The sequence below is a fragment of the Quercus robur genome, chromosome 1, assembly GCF_932294415.1.
Source record: "Quercus robur chromosome 1, dhQueRobu3.1, whole genome shotgun sequence".
Classification (NCBI taxonomy): Eukaryota; Viridiplantae; Streptophyta; class Magnoliopsida; order Fagales; family Fagaceae; genus Quercus; species Quercus robur.
The window spans coordinates 15,619,548-15,643,306 of record NC_065534.1 but is presented as its reverse complement, the minus strand read 5'-3'; the positions used below and the strand labels follow the sequence as shown (position 1 = coordinate 15,643,306).

Here is a 23,759-nt window from a genome sequence, read left to right as displayed (position 1 = left end):
TCCAATTTTGTAGGTAATGTTTTAGTAGGACTTAGAGTTGTATTTTTACCGGATTGTCCTTTAATTTTGTCTCTACTTAAACATAGGGGTGTAGGGGTATTTTTGAAACCAAAAAAATGAGAATCCCAAACAAAGGAAGCCCTTAACTCAATTTTTATGATATATTATTATAATATATGTACACACAAAATTCGTAAAAGATGAATCATGACAAAATAGTATAACAAATTATCAATTTATATTGATTTGTATATATGTGAGCACAATCCTCTTTATGACTCTTAACAATGAAAGAATACAATAAAACTCCTCTGATTCAATCTCCAAGAAATTTTACTATCCGAATGGCTATGAAGTTGATTTTGAATCGTGCCTTGATGTCTCCAAGTTGGATGTGTAGTTGGATGTATTTGATTTGAAGTCGAGGGCCATTGGCTTGATCTCGAACAAAATTGAAGGAAAATCCCTATCTACTTTGATTGGAAGAAGTAGGGATTAGCTTGATTTTGAGGGGACAAGGGTGCTCTTTTGAACTTAGAGATGACTCTTTATTTTGGAAGAATGTCAGTAGGGTTTTTCTTTCTTTGTTTGTATCTCATTTTCTCATATGAGAAGTCTTTATTTATAAGCAATTCAATAGTATTTGATTTGGAATTTTCTCTTAGCATTTATTAAAATTTCATTATGAATTATGAATTAATTTTGGTTTTCCATTAATAAAAACCTTCCATATGAGTCTTTTTCTTTTGACGTTGCCACATGGCTTTCTTCATTTAATGTTGTCATATGGCTTGATTTCATTTGCTGATTGTCTGCATCATCAATTGAAAGTTAACTTGATCAAAGATATTCGATCATGATCAATTGGACGGTTGTGGGTACATCATAAAAATTTTAATGTCTACAATATATTTGAAATATTCTTAATATAGGAAATTAGGTTTTTATTTATATTTTTGTGGAGCCTTTAAATAATTGGCTACTGAGTTGTGAAACGAAAATTTATAAGCTAATTATCAATATAAAACTTCAGTATATTATTTTTAATTCTTTAGATGGATTCCATTCCATAGTGTTATCGTGTTGATTCAAAGTGTCTTTAGGTATTAGTCATGCATTAACTCTTCTCCCACTACCACACTGCTCAGGTTGTATAAAAACTCTTTTGACTATCACGCAAAAAACAAAAAAAAAAAAAAAAAAAAAAAAAAAAAAAAAAAACTCTTTTGACTAGTCTAGCATTGAGAACAATCAACAAACCTAATGGTAATTAACTAATTATGTTTGTTGACGATGTGTAGGCCATTTGGGCTTCGATTAAGCATGTTCTTAGATTTTTTTTTTTTTTTTTAAAAGTCTCTGATTTCATAATAATGTATGAGTACGATTTCATTAATTCTATTATTTTAATTACTAGAAGATCTATGGGAAAAAGTAAGATTTGAATCAAATAAGTCCAAGACTAAGAGTGATGTTGTCGAATATAGGATGACATAAAAGACGATAGAATATGTCAAGGTATGGATGGAGTTCTTTTCTTGACAAAGAATTTTTTAAAAACAATGATGGCTGATTTGAAACAATTACCAGAAATTATCGACTAAAACTTACACATTCACACGCATAAATTACAATTTGAACCATCTAAATGGTACATTTTGTGTGTATTCACATGCATAAATTACAAACACTTCAAACATCTAAATGGACACTTTGTGTGTGTGCGCGCGCGCACGCAAATTTTAAAAGGACTGGCCTCTATTCATGGAATTTTAAACCATATTGTGATTATTTGGAGGTATTTCAGACTTTTCAATGGTTTCAGTGAGTAGTGTTTTTATTTATTTAATTTTTTATTTTTTATTTTATTTTTATGTGTGTGTGTGTGGTGGTTTTAGGAATATTTTATATTCGGAAGGCTTTGAATGTATATCACTATTTTTGGTATGCTTGTAGGTTCGGGTGTATTTCAATTACTTAAATGGTTTCAATGACATTTTAGTCATTGTGGAAATTTTAGGACTATTTGCATTATTTTAGAGCTTTTATGGTATTTTGGTCATGTTAGGGGCTTCAAGGGTATTTTAGTCACTCTGAAGGTTTCATGGGCATTTTGGAGGTTATGAGAGTATTTTGGGTATTTTTGAGATTTTTGGAGTATTATATGTAATTGCCGAGATTTTAAAGGTAAAACCTAGTATCTTTCATCAAAAGCGACATGTTGTGGGTTCAAATTCCATAAATTAAGGGTAAAAGTGACATGTTGTGGGTTCAAATTCCGTAAATTAAGGATATAGTTGCTTACCATGACTTTTTCCAAATCTCATGAAAATGGGAGTTTTATGCCGTGGGTAAGAGCTTTTATGATATATTTTTGTCAATTTAGAGAATTCAAGTATATTTTGAAGGTTTTTAGCACATGTTCTACACCAAACAAACAAGGACTTATTTTCTCCTTATGGATATTATGATAAATTCATTATGTTATGCACGTAAGAATTATAGACATATGATGAAAATTTTAATAGACAACTGCCACGCCACGATTATTACTCGAGAAATTATTTTAATCACTCCAATTTCCAACATCAAGAGAAGACATATATTTATTTTATGGGTTGACAATCTAAAGTCAAATGATGAAGGTAATATTAAAGAGATTGAATAAAATTTAGTCTTATAGCAAGTTGATAAATTGAAAGGTTAAAAATAATATTTTCGAGAAGCAAATGAAAGAGTAAGAGCTATGGATATATTTTAGGAGGTTGAGAAATTTGATGGTAATTATGCATTTTTTTTTTCTTCTTCTTCTTTGATATGAGGTCGTTATTATTCAATGATATCATGTCAAATTTTTACATATTTGAAGGGTTTTTTTTTTTAATTTTTTTTTTATTTTTATGGGAAAATAAGCATCTGAGTGTGTTGATTTTATTGGGTTTGAAAGATTTGATTAGCTAATCATTCTTAGTTACACAATATTGTAAATTGAATGAAAACCAATTACTTCATCTTAGTTTGCCATCTTGAAGTTGGCATTCAAAGTCAGACTAAATGGTCTTTTAGAATCTAACTCTACGCTAAATTTTATTTTGTATTCAAATTTTTTGTGAAGGAAATATGAACCTTGGAGACACAGTCAAAGCCTCCCCTTCTATCCTTGTTCTATAATGGGAGCCATCAATGGCAGATTTTAATTCATTATAAGAGAACATGCATTACCTTTCTTAGATTTGTTCATCTGGACTTTTTATTGTTGATTCTTCTAAATTTGTAGGATATGTATAGAAAATTAGAAATTAGAAAGACAAAAAACCGAGAAACCGCTTAAAAAAATGAACACAAATGAAATTGTGATCATCTGTATCAGTTTGATAATTTGATGTAACGTTTTTTTTTTTTTTTTAATAAATTTTATTGAAGTGTGTAAAAGGGAAAATGTCAAGAGTTAAAAACTTTTTTACAAATTTTTTTATATTATAAATTGCTGATATAGTCAATGACGGGTTCCATGATTGTTTTTTAAGGGTGGTCAATAAGAATTAAGAAACATAAATTATACATGATTTAAAATAAAAATAAAGGATAAACTACATATTTGGTCCTTAACGTTTACGTTGAATCTCGATTTGGTCTCTGACCTTTTAAATGTGTCAATTTGGTTCCTAATATTTAAGTATTGTGTCAAAATAGTTCTGGCTTTTGAGTGATAGATGAAAAATGCTAACATGACTAACAGCAAAAATAAGATATTATTTTTAAGGAAAAACTTAGATACAGTACCTTAAGTTTCCCTCTTGAAATTAAGCCACCTGTCAAGTTAAAAAAAAATAAGTAAACGGCATTAAAAATACTCTTTCTTTTTTCTCCTTTAACCCGTGACAAACCCAATGGCTTACGCTTCAGATCTCTCAAACTGCTCACTCTCAATCTCAAAAGCATCGATGGTTTTAGATCTCTCATTCAGATCTCTTAAACTTCTCACCCTCAATCTCAGAAGCATTGATGGCTTTAGATCTCTCAGAAAAATCTCATAAGAACCCAATGGCTTCAAATGGGATTTGGAGCTTTATACCAGGAAACAACCTTTTAGGATTGCTCCTTCCCTTTAAGTGGCTCTATTGATCTTCATTGTTTCTTTAAAAGACATATCAATGCTCTGTGCCTCTGCCTATAGATGAATAACCTCTCTTAGAAAACTCCAAATCTTAATAGAGTGTTGGTTTAGGATTAATTTTTATATTTTAATAGATATGGATTGAAGAGAATTAAAGCTAGACATAACCACATGAACAACAAAATCTTCTATGCAAATAGTTTCCATAAATCCTAGTGTATGAGGGCTTGAATCGTATTACAGTTTCTTGAAAGCAATACCAGTTGATGGCTGACAATAGCAAGAGCTAACCTTGTTTATTAACCAAGTTTGAGAGATCTACTGTGAAGCCATTGGGTTTTCTCATTAGTCAAGCAAAAAGGAAGAAGAAGAAAGAAGACGTGTGCAATTTTAACGCTGTTTGCTTTTTCATTTTTACTTACAGGTGGCATAATTTCAAGAGGGGAACATAAGGTATTGTACCTAAAGTACTGTATCCAAGTTTTACACTTATTTTTATGGCATATAAACTGTCATGTAGACTACCATATGACCTATTTCATTTTAGTTTTAAATTCTATTATTTCATTTTAGTGTTAAAAACTTAAACAAAAATCAGAATTAAAAAAGAAATTAAAAAAAACTCCCACTTTGCATCTCTGAAACAATAACCCTAAGAATTCACGAAGAAATCATCAATTCATCACCCACATAGCACCTCACGAAGGAATCATCAATCATCACTTCAAAGTCTGAATTCCAAAATCCAAAGTATGTAAACATTAACATTACAAAATTATTACCACAACCAAAATATATAAAATCCAAAAACATAAGCAGGAAAAAAAAATATGGCTTTGTCCCAAATGGTCTTCTTCTTCTTCCTCCTCCACTGCCTTCATCCCACCACAGTCAACTCCACCCTTACAAACAACAAACCCTTAACAGACAACACCAACAACAACCTTCTTTATTGTTTTCCTCTTCTCTCAAACAACTAACCGTAACAGACAACACCAACAACAACCTTCTTTCTACTCCAAATGGCTCATCATTCTCCCCAGGCTCAATCAAGTGACTGGAACTAATGCCCACCACCCAGATCTAAAGAATTGGTGCTGACGATGAGAGAAAATCTGGAGATGGTGTGCGTAAGATTGTGCTAATTGGGAATTTTTGAATAATTGATTTTCAGTTGTTAAAGTGGTTTCTTATTTTTCTATTTTTTTATTATGATATATATTTAAGTATTTAAATTTAAAACATAGCATTATTTTTCCTTTTTTTTATTTCTAAAAAAAAAGACATGGCCATAGGTTTTAAAATAGCTGACATGTCACTTTAGTTTTTTTTTTAATGTAAACCATATGGCAGTTCACATGGCCGTCTATGTGACAAATATATATATATATATATATTTTTTTTTTTTTCTTTTTTTTTTTGTCATTAGCTACGTCAATATTTTTAATCCATTACTTAACAGTAGGGACTATTTAGACACAATACTAAATTATTAGGGATTAAATTAACACAATTGAAAGGTTATGGACCAAATTGAGATTTAACATAAAGGTTAAGGATCAAATATGTAATTTACCCTAAAATAAAATTTGAATATATCAACATCACCAAAAAAAAAACAAAACAAAAAACAAAACCGAAATATATAATGTTTTACAATTGTTTTTTACGATATTTCATATTTTGAAATCGCTGCATGATATCTTCATTATTAATCCTATAAGGTGCATCTCTTTTAATGTACATAACCAAACAATCATTCATCCATTGATCTCCCATTTGATTTGTTTATTTCAAATTTGTTAAAATATCTAAATGAGCTTTTATATATATATATATATATATATATATATATATATATATATGTTCAAAAAAGCCAATATATTGTTTAGAGGATCATATACAAACTTATTTCAGTAGACCTTAAAACGAGTCAGGGTGTTCAAATTTTTATTTTAGGGAGGCCAAAAGAATATATATATATATATATATATATATATATATATATATATGTGTGTGTGTGTGTGCGTGTGCGCTCGTGCCAAAACTTAACTAAGGATTAAGTAGGAATCACAATTAATTTATATTATGGGTTGATAATAATCCATAGTGGGAGATTTGATCAAGAACAACAAGTATATGCATAAGAGCTACGTAAAAAAAAAAAAAAAAAAAAAAGATATATCATTTGATTCATAGGTTTATATTACAAGGTTCCACTTAAGAACAAGAGCTACTGAAATATTACAAGAGTTCTCACTTGTTCTCTACCATTCTCTCTCTAGTGTGTTTTGGCTTCTTTTTGCCATGTCCCTTCGTTTTGCCCTTATCTTCCCTTATATTTGCCCTTCTTTCTTCTATAGGATGTGGTGTCCCTATACAGATGGATAACTTCATGTCCCATCGAGCCCGTTCTTCCTCATTTTCATCATGAATGGAGATTTTGGGGCTTCTTTTATTGTTTAGGCCCGTCCTCTAACATTAAATGCGACTGTGCCAAGCAAGTGATCTTCATTAAATGCGAAGGTTATTATAGAATCATCATGAAGTTTCATAAATCTTCCTCCAACAATCTCACACCTTCTAGAATTTTTCCTCAGGAAATCAAAATGTGATTTATCATTATTAGCTCAATGTGGATATTGACTTCAAATGTAGTCCTTGGTTAGATCATCCTCAGATCATGGGTAGCCCTAAGCTTAGTCTGTAGTTTGAGGTTTGATTCTTCTAAGGTGGCTCACTCTTAAAGAGGGCCAAGCTTTAGTGGGCTTATCTTTATCCATGGCTCAATATTACTTGGGCTCGGCAGTAGCAAAGCCACTTAAGCCCCCCCCCCCCCCCACCACCCAAATTTTGAAAGAAATTAATTTTTTTTTTTGGAAATATCCTAAATAATTTGAAAATTTTTAAATAACCTTATCATTTTGACCCCCCATGTTTGATAATATACATATTTAAGAAAGTCTAGAAATAAACATAATTTTCATTTAAATAAAATACAATCCATATATACATATGTCAACAAATTACAATAATTAAACCTTCAACATCTTTAAAATGAACACATAGGTATTGTAACAATTACCTCAACAAATAAAAGGGAAAAAAATTTCTAATTTTCATCCCAACACATCTAGGGCTTACTTGCACCACAACAGTATAAAAATTGAAAAGTCATAAGTTTTGTAGATGTGTTATACCACCAAGTCCCCCATACAATTGCAGAAACATCTTGTCTCACATAGGTGACTCTCTCTCTCTCTCTCTCTCTCTCTCTCTCTCTCCGTTGGCGACTTGGCATTTGCCTTCTTTTTCTTTCTTTTTTTTCTTTTCCCTTCCACTGTTGCTGTAGTTTGTTTACAATATAAAATGTAATAGTTTTGTACTATGTGACTAAACTAGACAAGAAAAGGTGAAAGATTGAAGCTTCCGTAGGCCGGCCAAAATAGCCAAATACCACGTTTTGGCAAAATTTGTGGCAAACTAGCATTGTTTCGGAAATATTTAGCAATCTACCACATTTATAGTACTTGAATTTCACAAAATTGAGTTCTAAATAGTACACGAGTTCAATGAACTCGAGTTCCTAGTGAGTCGCTAGAGTGGCACTACTGACCTAGAATTTGTGTAATTAAAAAAATGATGTGATACTCGATATTACTTGAAATTGAGTTTCTTTATGGTACTCGAGCTTCATACAGTCGAGTACCTTGGTTTTTTTTCCTTTTTCTCCAAAGCTTCGGCACTTTCATGAAACTTGTCAAGTCAAAGAAAATGGCAAGCATTTATGGCCAAAGTCTCATCCATGTTGGCCAAAAGAAAAGAAGCATGAATTTGGTTTGCATGTCAGGTGTTGTTTTTGGCCATCTTCTTTGACAATTCATGAAGAACATTTAATGCAAGCTCTTGCATTTCTTCACGTATGAAACTTCTTGAATATCATGCATCTTCCTGACATGGGCATGCAAGCCATTTAATGGTTTGTTGGCTAATGTCAAGCCACTAAGTTTGTCTATTCAAGTCATTCCAACAGAAACAAAAAGTAGAAAAGGAAGAAAAGAAAAGAAAAATAAGGTACTCGACTGTATGAAGCTTGAGTACTATAAAGAAACTCAATTTCAATAATATTGAGTATCACATTATTTTTTTAATCACACAAATTCCAAGTCAGCAATGCCACGCTAGCAACTCACTAGGAACTCGAGTTCACTGAACTCGAGTACTATTTATAACTCGATTTTGTGAAACTTGAGTATTAAAAAAGTGATAGATTGCTAAATATTTCTGAAATGGTGCTAATTTGCCACAAATTTTGCCAAAACATGGTATTTGGCTATTTTCACCTCTGTGGGCCTCTCATCCCCTGACTGTGTAGTGCTCTATGCTCCTAGTTGACCGGTTGACCCCTTGTTTTTAACTCTTTCCCTAGTACTTTGCATTTGCTTTGTTTTGATTTTTACTTTACTTTTTATTTGCTTTCTTTTTTATATTCCTTATAATATATTATTTATTATTATAATAATCAATACATTATATACCCAATGGTATTATATATTATAAATGTACTTGATTAGTTGATTAAAATATATAGTATATACTACTATATTAACATTTCATAGTTGATTAAAGATGTTAAATCGTTTTGTTAATCTTGTCTCGTGATTGTTTAATTTTAATTAAATACACTTTTGTTTATAGCACATATTGAGTTATAAAGTATTGTACATTATTATTTTACATTTCATTTAAAAAAAAAAAATTATATATGGTCCTCCCAAAAATAAATTTCTGGCTCTACCTTGGGTTCCATAAAACCACACTCCTACAATATATATATAATTTTATTTTGGGTTAGTCCAAGGGGTTTATATGAACCACTTGGACTCTAAGTGGAGCCACCCTTGAATGTAATTAGTAATTATTGGTAAGTAAAAAGTAATATAGATAATGAAAACCAATAAAAATTTAGAACAATAAAAAGTTTGTGGCTATAGCCTATAGCATATTGCATTATTAGTGTAAAAATAAGATTTTATTTAACACGTATTAAATTTAATCAAAATATATTTTAAAAGAGTATTGCATTAGGTACTATAAATTTTTCTACATTCATCTTGCAAATTGATTCATTATTAATTAAGAAGAGACAATTTAAAATTCAATTATAAGGTGGTTGAAACTTTTTTTTTTTTGAAAACAAAGTGGTTGAATCTTAAAATATATCCGTACATTGACACTTCAATTTGTAAACTTTGTACAGCAAAACATTAAAACTTACAGTAATTTTAACATTTTCTATTTAAAATTTGAAAAAACGAAACACTTCAAATTTTCGACCAGCGCGCTCCCAAACCAACCCGCGAATCTCGAACATCCGCTAAAAAACTCGAAAATTCAAAGAAACACAAAAAAAAAAAAAATTTAATTTAAGAAAACCGCGGGTCACCTAGGTTATCCCAAAACCAATCCTCACCGTCCATTAACAACGAACGAAGACCAAACACTCCACGTCATCGATCCGCACCTCACGAAACCAACCAATCACAATCCAACTCCACTCTGTATATAAACATAACACAACCCACACTATTCTCTTCACAGTTTTATCAAAACAATCACTCTCAAGTTCTCAAATCAAATTCAGTTTCAGTGTTCGAAGCTTTGAATAGCAATGGCACCAAAGGCAGAGAAGAAGCCGGCGGAGAAGAAGCCAGCGGAGGAGAAGAAAGCCGAGAAAGCGCCAGCGGAGAAGAAGCCACGAGCGGAGAAGAAGCTGCCCAAGGACTCGTCGGAGAAGAAGAAGAAGCGGTCGAAGAAGAGCGTCGAGACTTACAAGATCTACATCTTCAAAGTGCTGAAGCAAGTGCACCCAGATATCGGAATCTCGAGCAAAGCCATGGGAATCATGAACAGCTTCATCAACGACATTTTCGAGAAGCTTGCACAGGAAGCGTCTCGTCTCGCGCGATACAACAAGAAGCCCACCATAACTTCTCGCGAGATTCAGACTGCTGTTCGTCTCGTTCTTCCTGGGGAACTCGCGAAGCACGCTGTTTCTGAGGGCACTAAGGCTGTTACGAAGTTTACAAGCTCTTAGGGCTTGTTTGGGTGTTTTTGAATTTAGGGGTTGTAATTTTTGTTTTTTTGTGATGTATAGTCTGGCTTCTCTGTGTTTGGAGTTAGATTTGGTAGGGTTTTTCTGTAATTCTCTGTTCTAGAAATGAAATTTAGCTTTTGTGGAATTTTGTGCATTTGAGATTGATTGGGACTATGATATGATAGTCCATACTATTTTTTTGATCTGGAATTCAGCTAGCAATTTTGAAGCAGCCTTGAGGAGCTTATCTGTTGGAAGGTTAGGCTCACTAAAGTGGCACTTATTCCTCCTACACCAGATAAACCATGCTAGCACCACGGCGAGTTCCACACTTCTTCCTTCGTGACCAATTCTGCAGATCAGGTCCGTGACTGTGGTGGGCCTGTGGGGCAACTGTCGTAGCTTGTTGAAATCAGCTCCCCAGCTAGTCTGAATCTTTTCGCATTCCCATAGAGCATGCATCATTGTCTCATCTGACTTACCACATAAGGAGCATAAGGCGGAGTCCAGTATTTTTCTGCGGTATAGGTTCTTTGCTGTTGGTAGTGACTCGGTGCAAGCACGCCAGCAAAATTTTTTCTATCTTGTTTGGAATATTTAATTTCCACAAGCTATTCCAGAACTGTCTCTGCGTTGCCTGGCTGGAACCCGATGCAACTTCTCTATTTTCAATTTCGCCAAGTAGCTGGTAGCCTGTTTTCACCGTATAATTCCCATCTCTGCTTCGTGGCCACACTATACAGTCCTCTTGCCTTCTCTTACACAGTGGTATAGCCTTTATTCTTTGCACCAAAAAAGGTGAAATTAGGTGATCAATCATCTGCCCATTCCACTCTCCTGTATCATTATCTATGAGGCTGGAGACCATGCTATCGTCTATGAACTCCTGAGTTCTAGCTGCTGCCTTCAAAGGAAAAGCACTTGGGATCCAGTTGTCATAGAATACCCTGATTCTATTGCCATCTCCAAATCATCCCTTTTTCCACCACCGTTCTTGCTTTGAGGATACTTTGCCAAGCATAGGAGCCCTTGGCATTCTTTGCATCAAAGATTGAACCTGATGGAAAATACTTGGCACTAAACACCTTATAGAACAAAGATGTTCTATCTGTTAACAACTGCCACACTTGTTTTGCCAACATTGCTTCATTGAACTTTACCAAATCTTTGAATCCCATTTCGCCATCGGACTTTGGCTTGCATAGAGTTTCCTAATTTTTCCAATGAATTTTTCTTTGCCCACCACGCTCACCCCACCAAAATTTTTTGATTTGCATCTCAATGTCCTTGCAAAGCCCCACCGGCAACTTGAAACAACTCATGGCAAAGGTTGGAATAGCTTGAACTACCGCTTTAAGCAGCACCTCTCTTTTGGCTTGAGATAAGAGCTTCTCCTTCCATCCTTGTAATTTACTCCACACTCTTTCCTTGATGTAATTTAGGTTCGCCTTTTTTTTCCTTCCCACCATTGCTGGCAAACCTAGGTATTTTTCATACTCTTTAATCTCCGGCACACCTAGGAAATTTAGAATTTCTCTTTTCTTGTCTTCTGCTACAGCTTTGCTAAAAAACAGTTTGTCTCGAAGCTTGCTCATACACAGATAGAATGTGTTGGATGACTTGTAAATCTTCCATTCTTGCTCAGCAAAATAGCAAACTGTCATCTGCAAAAAAAAGGTGAGTAATTCGAGGTCCATTTTTACATAATGAATACCCATTTATGGATTTATTTGTTGCAACCTGCTGAAGCATTCTATTCAATCCTTTTGAGCACAATAAAAAGAGGTATGGGGAGAGAGGATCCCTTTGTCTGATTCCCCGTGTAGGATAGATGTTTCCTTTTGGCTCACCATTAACCAAGATAGAATAGGAGACTGTGCTAACACATTCATAGATAATGGCTATCTAGGATTCACAAAAGCCAATCTTTCTCATAACCTCTGTCAAGAACCTCCATTCAACTCTGTCATATGCCTTGCTCATATCCAGCTTGAGGGTCATAAAGTCTACCTTTTTTGATTTCTGAGTCTTCATCTGATGTAGCATCTTAAAGGCCACCAATATATTATCTGAAATAACTTTATTTGATTGAAACGCACTTTGTGATTCAGAAATAATGTAAGGTAAAACTTTTTTAAGTCTGTTTGCAATAACTTTAGACATCGATTTGTAAATAATATTACAAAGAGCAATGGGGTGAAAATCTGAAACTCTAACTGGATTCTTAACTTTTGGAATAAGAGTTGTAAAGGTGCAATTTATAGTGGATGGGATAGAACCTGAATTTAGACAAGTAAGGACCGCTTGTGATACATCCTCTCCAATAGTCGGCCAGAATTTCTGGAAGAAAAGTGGAGGTAGTCCATCTGGTCTCGGTGCTTTTAAAGGATCCATTTGCTTCAAAGCTTCATCAACCTCTTCCCTCATAAATTCCGCCATTAGCATGTTGTTTAGGTCCGAGGCGATTACAGTTGGAATTGTTGCAAGAACCTGTTCAATATTTGCTGGGTTGGCCGAATGGAATAGCTCTTGATAATGATTAATTAAAATCTGAGCACTCTCCTCTTCATCTGAGCACACCTCTCCCTCAACATTTTGCAGCTCATCAATCCGATTCCTCCCATACCTGTGTGAAGCACGATTATGGAAGAATCATGTATTTTGGTCTCCCTCATGCAGCCACAAAGCCCTTGATCTTTGCTTCCACATTTTCTCCTCTTTGATCAATAGTCCATTAATCTCCTATTTCAATTTGCACACCCTATCCTTCGACCCTCCCCTGATTGCTAACTCTTCAGCTTTTCTCAGTTGCTCCTTTTTTTCTTTCAAGGACCTGGTAATGTTCCCAAAGTTATGCCGACTCCAATAACTAAGCTTTTGTTGGCACTCCTGAATTTTTCCTTCCACTTGATCCATTGGACCTCCTAAAAAGAATCTGCCCCAAGCCGAAACAACAATCTCTCTACACCTCGGATCCTCTAGCTACATCTGCTCAAATCTCCAAGGCTTCTTCCGTCTCTTTGTAATACCTTTAGGCAGAATAATTATGGGTTTATGATCGGATGACCCACACTCCAAGTGAACAACTTTTGTAGCCGAGAAAAGTTCAATCCAATCCGTAGTAGCCACTGCTCTATCCAGCCTTTCCCATATTGTATTATTCCCTCCATTCCGCTCCACCAAGTATATTTACTCCCTACAAATCCCAGGTCTTTGAAATCACATTCATCCAACACCTCTCTAAATGCTTCCATTTGTTTGACCGGTCTTGGCCTTCCTCCAAGTTTCTCATGCGCCTTGGTAATTTCGTTGAAGTCCCCCGCACATACCCACGGGATCGAATATTTGTTTTTCAATCTTCTCAGCTTATCCCACGATTCATAACGAAGATTAGTATCTGGCTCGCCGTAGAATCCTGTAAACCTCCACTCTTCTTCCTTCCCCTTATTCACAATAGCATCAATGTGATTAAGGGAATATGTATCAACTGTAAAGTCGCATTCTGCCTTCCAAAAAACAGCCACTCCTCCTCCTCTATTGTCCCATGATACTTCAATCATACCTCCAAATTTATATCGCACCTTGATTGCTTCTAGCCTTGCTTTATCGAGCCATGTTTCGGCTAGGAACACGACTAAGGGATCTTGTGCCCGAATCATATCTCCAAGCTCTTGTTCTGTCTGTGGGTTCCCAAGCCCACGACAGTTCCGACATAGGAGATTCATTGTTACTGGCAGGGCTGAATATCAGCCTCCGCCAATGAAATAGTGGTTTTCCGATCATCATGTGAAACCTGCTTCTTCTTCTTCGGTAACTCATGATCATCAATGTCTAAGCTTGAGCGTTTCAGTGTTGGTGGTGAGAAGCTTTCATGGAGTTCAGAGTGTTTTGGCCATGGAATTCTTTTCCACGTTGGTGCATAGTTCGTGGCACCCCCATCAGTTCCAAAATTAGGGTTTGTTTGAGTAATTGGCACGTGATTAGCACTTGCCTTAAGCGTGTGCTCACTTAACAGCTCACGTGCCTCTATTGCAAGTTGCTCAGTTTCTTTCGTTTTTGCCAACTCATCTACCATACCCTCAGGATCAATTAGTATTTCAGCAGTAACAGCTCTTCCATAATGAGAATCCTTTTCCAAATCAAATTTGCTTAACTCCCGATCAATCTCATTTATTTTCTCCATAAAATACTCCCCATGATTCACGGTTTCCCCCTTGATTGCATGCACGACCAAGTTGGCTTTCATTCCCTTATTAATTTCAATATCAGTCGTAATTGTTTTTTCCTATGACTTTATGTTTTGAAATTGAAACTCATTAATTTCTCCTCCCTGGGTTTTGCCATGCGTCGCTACTGCCGCTGTTTTCAACCCCGATCTCTCTTGCTTCCCGCCGGTAGTCTCAAGTTCCTTTCTTGTTGTCTCATAATACCCTAGTACTACGATCACTGAGTTTTTGTGCATGGGTAATAGGGATGCACGTAGCCACGAACCGTATTCTTGGTCTTTCTGTTCTAAGGATCCGTTGCTTTGTATCCAGCGTTCACAATCCTTATCAAAATGATTCAAGTAGCCACACCAGTAACACACGTTAGGTAGGCGTTCGTATTTGAAAGAAACCCATCCCTTCGATCCATTTTTCTATGTGAAAACCCTTCCACGACATAGTGGTAGGTTTGTGTTTACCCGAACCCTAATTCTCATGATTTCACCCCTTTCAACGTCCATTTGACTCACATCCCTCTTTACCTCTCCCACAGCTTCGCATGGTTTCTCCATAATCTCCCTGCTCAAAAATTTGATTGGGATATCATGGACTTGTACCCACATAGAAACTTGATCAAAGACTAGCTCCTTAGCATGTATGGTATGATCATAGCACTGAATCAACACCAGGTGTTTGTCAAAACTCCATGGTTCCCCTTCGAAAATTTTCTCAACTTCTTCTTCATTATTGAACACAAATAGTAATATGTGGCCTCCAAATAGGATTGAAGGTTCTAATGATAGCCTCAGTATTCAACATCCATTTAGTAAGGAATTTTGCTGCAATAGTGCAGTTTGGCAGTTCCGTTGTCTTATCAAATTGAAATTCTCCACCCTCTCTATCCTTCAAGGACATATTCTCCCAACATTTTGTAAGAGTATCCATTTTTCTCAAAAAGGATTCAAACAAATAGTGTTTCCCACAGCCCTAGAAAGGATTCCCAACAAACCTACAAGCAATAGTGTTACTTGAGGGACTAAATAACCTTACAAGAAGGAAACGACTAGTTCTACAGTCTAAGAGAAAAAGAAGCTTCTTTTCTTAGAAGGAGAAACGACTATAGTAAATTAGATTAGTTTCTTTAATAACATTTTTAGTTTTTTACTTAGGGCACGTTTGGTAGACTGTAATAGACACTGTAATGTAATAGATATTCCTATGGCATAACTATTCGACTATTTGGTTATATTTTTATTACAATGGATAGTTATTCCTTATGAATAATTATTCTTCAAAATGAGGAATAACTATTCCTTATCAAAAGTACTGAATATTTATTCCTTCACCTTATGTAATAACTTTTTTTTTAAATTTCCTAAAAAGCCATTAATTGCCACATCTTCAAAAGGAAAGAAAATAAATTTTCATTGTTGTTAATTATTAGCTCTATTTTGAACACCCTAGAATAAGTGTATTTTAGTAAATTTGACTTTAAAATGATTTAATTACACATTCTTTTTATATTCTACTAAATTGTGGATGCACATTCAAGATTCTATTCCTAAATGGTCACCAAACTAATGAATAGTAATACTTATTACATTCCAACTTAATGTATTCCTTGTAATACTTATTCTTATTCCCATGTAATAATCATTACAGTGTACCAAATGTACCCTTAGGAAGTATCTATGCCAATTTTTTTTTTGGATTGGTTACATTCAAAGCTATATTTCTGTCTTACTAAGGGCAGGTTTGATACACTGTAATGATTATTACATGGGAATAGGAATAAGTATTACAAGGAATACATTAAGTAGGAATGTAATAAATATTACTATTCATTAGTTTGGTGACTATTTAGAAATAGAATCTTGAATATATATACATAATTTAGTAGAATATAAAAAAATGTGTAATTAAATCATTTTTAACTCAAATTTTCTAAAATACACTTATTTTAGGGTGTTCAAAATAGAGCTAATAATTAACAACAAGGAAAATTTATTTTCTTTCTTTTTGAAGATGTGGCAACTAATGGCTTTTTAGGAAATTAAAAAAAAAATTATTACATAAGATGAAGGAATAGATATTTAGTACTTTTGATAAGGAATAGTTATTCCTCATTTTAAAGAATAGCTATTCATAAGGAATAACTATTCATTATAATAAAAACATAACCAAACAACCGAATAATTATGTCATAATAATATCTATTACATTATAGTGTTTATTACAGTCTACTAAACGTGCCCTAAAGAAAACACTAAACAAGAAAAAGTTTTTCTATCTTTAATAAAATATGATTTTATCTCAAGAAAGGTTTTTTTTTTTTTTTTTTTTTGGTGTGTAAATACGAGATTAGATAATTATGATACTTGCTTATAGAAATTTATTTTGATTATATGTAGAATAAAATTTAAAATCAATTTAATAATGAATATTATAATATTTATGTGTAAATTTGTGAAGACTCAAGTTTAAATGATACGATATAATGAGATCAATCAAAAGTTTCCTTATGGGATTGCCCTTGGAAATCTAAAACATGTTGACGAAAAAAGCATCCTACTCAATCAGGTATGTAAACACATTACCTAACCCCACCAAATTCCAAACTCTTGAGTTAAAAAAAGAAAAAAGAAAAAAGAAAAAAAAAAAAAAGGAATAGACATACTCTTATAAAATGTTTAATTAGAGGTTTTAATGTTTGACACGACTAGCGAACACAATACAAGATTTTACAAGTAAGGGTTGAATCTTAGCAGGTTTGGGTCATAATTAAGTCAACTCGAGAACAGTACGATAAGAAACATGTCAAAAGCGGGTTGACCTACAATTGACTTGTTGGAGAAGCTAATTTATTCGTGTTAAGATGGAATGACCCACTTAACTCATATAACAAATAAATATTCATTTTATTTTAGATTTGTCAAATAACTTTTATATCTACTTGTTTTTTAAAATTAAAAAGAAAGGTGAGTAATTGCAAAGACTTTTACAAAATATAAATGTATGGACTTTGTCAAGGATGTATCATTTTTATTAAGAACTTCTTTCTAGGTGGATGATACTACATTATGGATTGAATATTTTTGAAGTAATTTTATGTTATTTTGAACTTTTGGACGATGATAGGATTTAAGTATTTGATGTTATTATTAACTTTCAAATTGCATGCTTAATAAGTATTTTGATACTATGGGTTTGTATATAATTTAAAACAATGCAGGTTAAATGGGTTGTATTTGAGTCACATTTGTGTCAACCCAACATGATTTGTTTATTAAGCTTCTCAAGTGGGTCATGTCGTGTTAACTCACTTCATTAACGGGTTGTGTTAGGGTAGAAAGGTTATGACATGATTATTAAATATGGGCCGTGTTTGGGTTTAGTTATTTAACCGAATACTCATATCTCAACACATCACACCCACATGAATTGAAACCCCTACAATGTACATATCTCAATATTGGAAAAAATCCAAGCTTTGAAGTAGCACACTTTCTGTATTTTTGGTGTCTTAAATTCTATTGCAATTGCACATATATACATGCATAGGGCCTAGACCACAAAAATTCATTTCTTTTTCTTAATTTTTGGGTTGAAATGTATGAAATTTTATTCTATTTGGGCCAAAATCTTTAGTTTTGGGTTAAAAAATACAAATTAAGTAGGCATTACAAATTAGATATATGGGTCCTAAAAAAACAATAAATATGATAAATATTTACAAGATTACTTTAAAATTCAAGTTTCAATAATATAGACATTGTACTTATATTTGGAAAGGAAAAAAAATGCTACAATTGTAAATTTATATAATAATTTAAACTTTAATTTAATATGTTACAAGTGTTCTATGGAATGATGGTGCACATATATTTGGCATGCATGTTAAGAACATATAGAACATGTAATTCAACGGTTGAATTTTCAAAATATGAATTCAATAATAAGTTATTGACAAATCCACCGTTAGATTACATTATCTTTGTATATTCTTTATACTTGCAAAATTTTAAAGTGATCAAAGATCAATAACTATGTCATCAATCAATTGTTTATTTCAAGTTTTTGTAGTTTGAGATAATGTATAAAATATTAGTTTATGAATTGAATGGTAAATTACATCTGATTGGCGTGAAATTTGGCATGCATGTTAAGAATATATAGAATATATAATTCAACGGTTGGATTTTCAAAATATGAATTTAATAATAAGTTATTAAGTGATGTAACATTGCTTAGAGTTACACCAACCAATAGTTTTAATTGGATACAAATTTTGACAAATCCACTATTAGATTACATTATCTTCATATATTCTCTATGTTTGCAAAATTTCAAAGTGATTGAAGATCAATAGCCATATCATCAATCAATTGTTTATTTCAAGTTTTTGTAATTTAAAATAATGCATAAAAGATTAATTTATGAATTGAATGATAAATTACATCTAATTGGCATGAAATTTGGCATGCATGTTAAGAATATATAGAACATGTAATTCAACGATTGGATTACATTACTTAGAGTTACTCCAAGTGTAACTTGAACCTCTCTCTCTCTCTCTCTCTCTCTCTCTCTCTCTCTCTCTCTATATATATATATATATATATTTTTTTTTTTTTTTTAATTCTTGGATATGTTCAAATTAGTCAACTGATTATGGAATATTTAAAAAAAGTCATTTTAATATTATAATTATGTAATTTAAATATGTTTACTAAACACACACACATACATTGATAAATATGTATAACTATGTATTGGTGTTGAATACAAAAAATATTATATGTTTTATTACGTAAAACTAATAAAAATAAAAATACATTCCTAAAACCCGTCAAAATCGGTAAGAACTGGAAAAAATGGGAATCGAGATAAAAAACGATTCATTGACCATATCAATTTTTAAAACCATGGTTCTAACAACGTCGTTCATCCCATGCATGGTGGCCCTGGGGCCTGGTCATGAGCAAAAAAAACTCTTGGAATATGTGTATTCTCTTTTGGCTGATGTGGGTGTTCAAAGCTCTCGGAATATATATATATATATATATATTACTATAGCCGGGTGAATAATAGTATGAAATCACATTAACTTAGAAGAACCAATATTTTGAGTTTTTGTTTTATCAAGAACGAAACCAATTAATCTCTTCTTAATTAAGAACTAGATTGCTTGTTTTTTTTATTATTAGCTGTACTATTTTACTTCTTCACTGATCCTGGCAGAAGGATAAGCGCAATTCACTAGTATTCATTAGTTACCTTCAAATCTCATAACGCTTGGTTATCATTTTTCATGAACAAGTTCCAACATCTATAACTCTCTAATCAATTTCATTCAGCCTGTACATAATCAACAAGCACACAATTTTTCTGTAGTTCATGCAAGGCAAAAGCCAAGGCAGCACTAAGAAGCTCAATCTCATAAAAGATTGTTTTGGGGGTGGTGCTCTCAATTATGCTAAAGGTAATTTGTAACTTGTATTAACATGCCCAATTTTATGTCTCAACTCTATGCTCAAAAATAAAAACAGAAATTAGAAGAATTCTAAGCACAATATACAGTTGCTTTTTGTTTTTTGTTTTTTGTTTTTTTTGTTTTTTTTTTTTTTTTGAGAAATGCACACACAAAGGTGTATGATTGTTTTATTATTGTTATTTTATATTTTTTGAGAAACAAGCAACTGCTAGGTGATGTGTGAATATGAAAGTTTGTTTTTTGGATTAAGGATGTAACTCTAGGTAAGTAAAAGTCTTACAATACAAGTATGTTATATGTAATTGTGTATATCTCATATTAATTAGTTTCTTTACTAGCCTTTTTACTTAGGAAGTATCTTTACCAAGTCTCTGATGGTTATATAAGAGATCTAGGGTTCAATTTCCGCCTACACCAAAAAATTGATTGGTGTTTTAGTCTAATGATAAAGAGTTATCATTAGGAGCGAACGCCATAGGTTGAAACTCTCTAAAATTTTTTTTTTTTGTTTTTTTGGTAGGGCTGAGTTTTTGTCGGTTCGGGTCGGTTTCCAGCCACCTACAACCTGACCCGAAATTTCCAGGGGAACCCGACCCAACCTGAAGATTTTGGCCCATATTTGGGTAGGGTTTTGGGTTGGTCTCGGGCAGGCTTCTTTTTTTTGTCCTCTTCTCGTTCCTGTCACTGAAAAAAAAAATCAACTAAGAACAAAACAAAGATAAATTTTAAGATACTTTCTATAATTGATTCTTAGGAATAGTCAAAATAAATTAGACATTTATGGTAATAGTTAAATTTTCATTAAATAAAATGAAATCAATAGAATATGCTATATATTTTTTAATATTATATATTGGATACTTTCTATAATTGATTTCTAAGAATAGTCAAAATAAATTAAACGTTTATGGTAATAGTTAAATTTTCATTAAATAAAATGAATTAAACAGAATAGGCTTTCTCTCTCTCTCTCTCTCTCTCTATATATATATAGCTAGCCAAATCCCACTATTGTCTCCAACAAATATACATGTATCATACAAGCAATTGAGATTGATTTGCAATTGAGCGCATGTTATTTTGAGCTCCATAAATTATGTCCATAATTCAAAATGAAACTTAATTAGATGATAATTTGACTAAATTAGATGTGTCACACATGAAGACATGACTCAAAAGGAAACTTCACTTTTCAAAATGACAAATTTGCATTAGGAAAATTTCAAAAAAAGAAAATTCGGTGAAAGCAAAAAAAAAAAAAAAAAAAAAAAAAGCTAGAATTATCATATACAATTACATCCCTATTTCGGTTTAAATTTTATCTTTTTTTAACTGTGAAATTTCGGGTCCAATGCATGCTGCCATGTGACAGCATCATTTTCTGCCTCGGATCCTCTTTGTTTTTAAGTTTTAAATTTTAAACACAAAATAGCAGAAAGACCCAACCACAAAACAATGAACTAAAATGGCCACAACCAACTCACACCCAACTTACCAAAGCCATCACTATTCACTAGTCCATTAGAAGTCTTAGCCATATATCCTTTACGGCTAACCTCTCTAAGTTCTTTCATCTAAATTTTTAGAAGTGGATTCCAGTTAACTCAATTGTTAAAATCTCTGATAGTTGAATAAGAGATCTGAGGTTCAATCCCCGTTTACACTAAAAACATATTGATGTCTTAATTTAATGATAAAAAACAATCATCATCAACCATAAGTTGAAACTCTCTTAAAAAAAAAAAAAAAATCTTAAAATATATTAGTGAATTTAAGTTTGACTTTTATGTTGCAAAATTCCTAATTTGTCATCATTGATGACCAAATTTAAAATGGGATTCAAATTTAGAAACAAGGCTTAATGGAGGAAAACATAACTAAAAAGGAAACTTTAATTTCAAAAGCTTTGCATTAGGAAAAAATAACTGAAACAAGGTTTAATGGAGGGAAAACATAATTGAAAAGGAAACTTTAATTTTCAAAAGGTTTGCATTAGGAAAATTCCAATAAATGGTTATAGCTGGCAAAGAATTTCAAGGAAAATTCTTTTTTGAATATTATATTATGAATATAAGTATATAAAATCATACTTTTAAGCATGATCATAATAAAGTGAAAGTCATTAAAAGTACGAAAACTAGAAGTCTGGAATAATTCCAAGCTTTCCTTTAATTTACCTCTTCCCAAAACTTTCAAAAGCCACTTCTTTTTGCTCATTAAAAAAAAACCCCACTTCTTATCAGTTGCTTTCAAAGTTATTTTTCTGTCTCACTAAAGTAAACAGGAAAAAAAATCCCTAAGGTAAAAAAGAAAACCAAAAAACGAAAATTTTATGGCTATTCTTTGCCAAAGAAACGACACATTATATATATTGCAAACACAAGTCCTGCTTGTTATTATTGATATAAAGAACATTCACCCTTTATGAATGTTTTACTTTAATACTTTTACACAAGTTAGGCATGTTCACTGCTAACTTGTTATTATTGGCACAAAGAAACTAGAACATCCACCCTCTATGGATGTGTTTACACTTTAGTTAGATTGAAATAGTTAGAAGGAGAAGGAGGCTTGGGACAAGGTGGTCCAAAAGCTGGGTCGCAACGGGCACCCTCTGTGAAATCACAAACACATTCATCAAATGGAATTCCTCCACCGGCAGGGCGACAGAACGTGGTTATATGCCCGATACCCCGGTAACAAGGAAGGCATGTTTCTCGACATTTTTCAGGATCAGGACAACCACCACCTGTCACAGCTAGTTGACATGCGCTCGCCTTTGGAATCATTGTTTCTACTGCATACATACATACATACACCAGCAAAATCAAATTAAGGCGGCATATTGTCTTGTAAATAAAGAATAAAGAATCTATTAGCTTTGTATATGAATCTCTTAAGCTTAAATTGGACCTCTAGTTTTGATACCATGATAAATTTTTTTTTTTTTTTTACAAGATAGAATTTCTACTCTAACCTAATCTAAGTATATATGTAAATGAAGCTCTTTCTTAAAGACTTGAACCCTGACCCTTACCTCCCACACTCCACAAGCATCTATATTTGTTCTAAAGAATTAAACTGTTAATTAAGAAGTGATATATTTAATATATTCTTCCCCTGATGCAAGCATACATTTGTGTTAAGTTGCAATGTGCATGGGGTTGAGAGCTTAAAGTGGAAAGTCCTATACTAACGAACAGTCAAGCCACATCCACGCATTCTAAATCTAAAATAATTTAGCATGTCTGCTAGAAGTTAATTTGAACAAACCTGAGATGAACACCAAGACCATGAGCAAGTAAAACTGTAAAAGGAAGCAGAGAACTTGGCCATCTTCGTTCTTCACAACTGCAAGAAGTGTGGACAGATGTTGATAGTGGGTTGTGTAATTAGGTTGGGACTTGGGAGCTTATATATACTTGGCCTTGCACGGGTTGGGTTTTTATATTACTATTCATCAACCCTAGCATTTTAATAAAATATGATTTTATTTCAAAAAAAATATTAATTTTTTTAAAAATATATTTGGTATATAAATATGAGATTCATTTGATAATTATGATATTTATTTATAGAATAAAACTTAAAATCAATTTTAAAATGTATATTAAAATATTTATGGGTAGAATTGTAAGGACCCATAAAATAAGATCAATCAAAAAGCTTAGGGAGAAAGCATTCGAGTCCCCTACGGAAAAAAATTCACATATATATATATAGGGATTTTTTTTTTTCATTATAGGATTGCCTCTGGAAATCTAAAACATGTTGCCTAGAAAAGCATCCTAATTAATCAATAGGGTATGTATACACCGGACCTAATCCCACCAAATTCTAAGCTCT

General features: G+C 32.8%; 1 protein-coding gene across 1 annotated transcript; it reads left to right on the top strand.

Annotated features, from left to right (window-relative positions):
• The first annotated feature begins 9,706 nt into the window (after window positions 1-9,706).
• On the top strand, window positions 9,707-10,359 carry LOC126722898 (probable histone H2B.1). The gene has a single exon (XM_050426052.1). It carries the CDS (start codon window positions 9,789-9,791, stop codon window positions 10,212-10,214), a length of 426 nt encoding a protein of 141 aa, XP_050282009.1. The 5' UTR covers window positions 9,707-9,788; the 3' UTR covers window positions 10,215-10,359.
• Window positions 10,360-23,759: the final 13,400 nt, after the last annotated feature.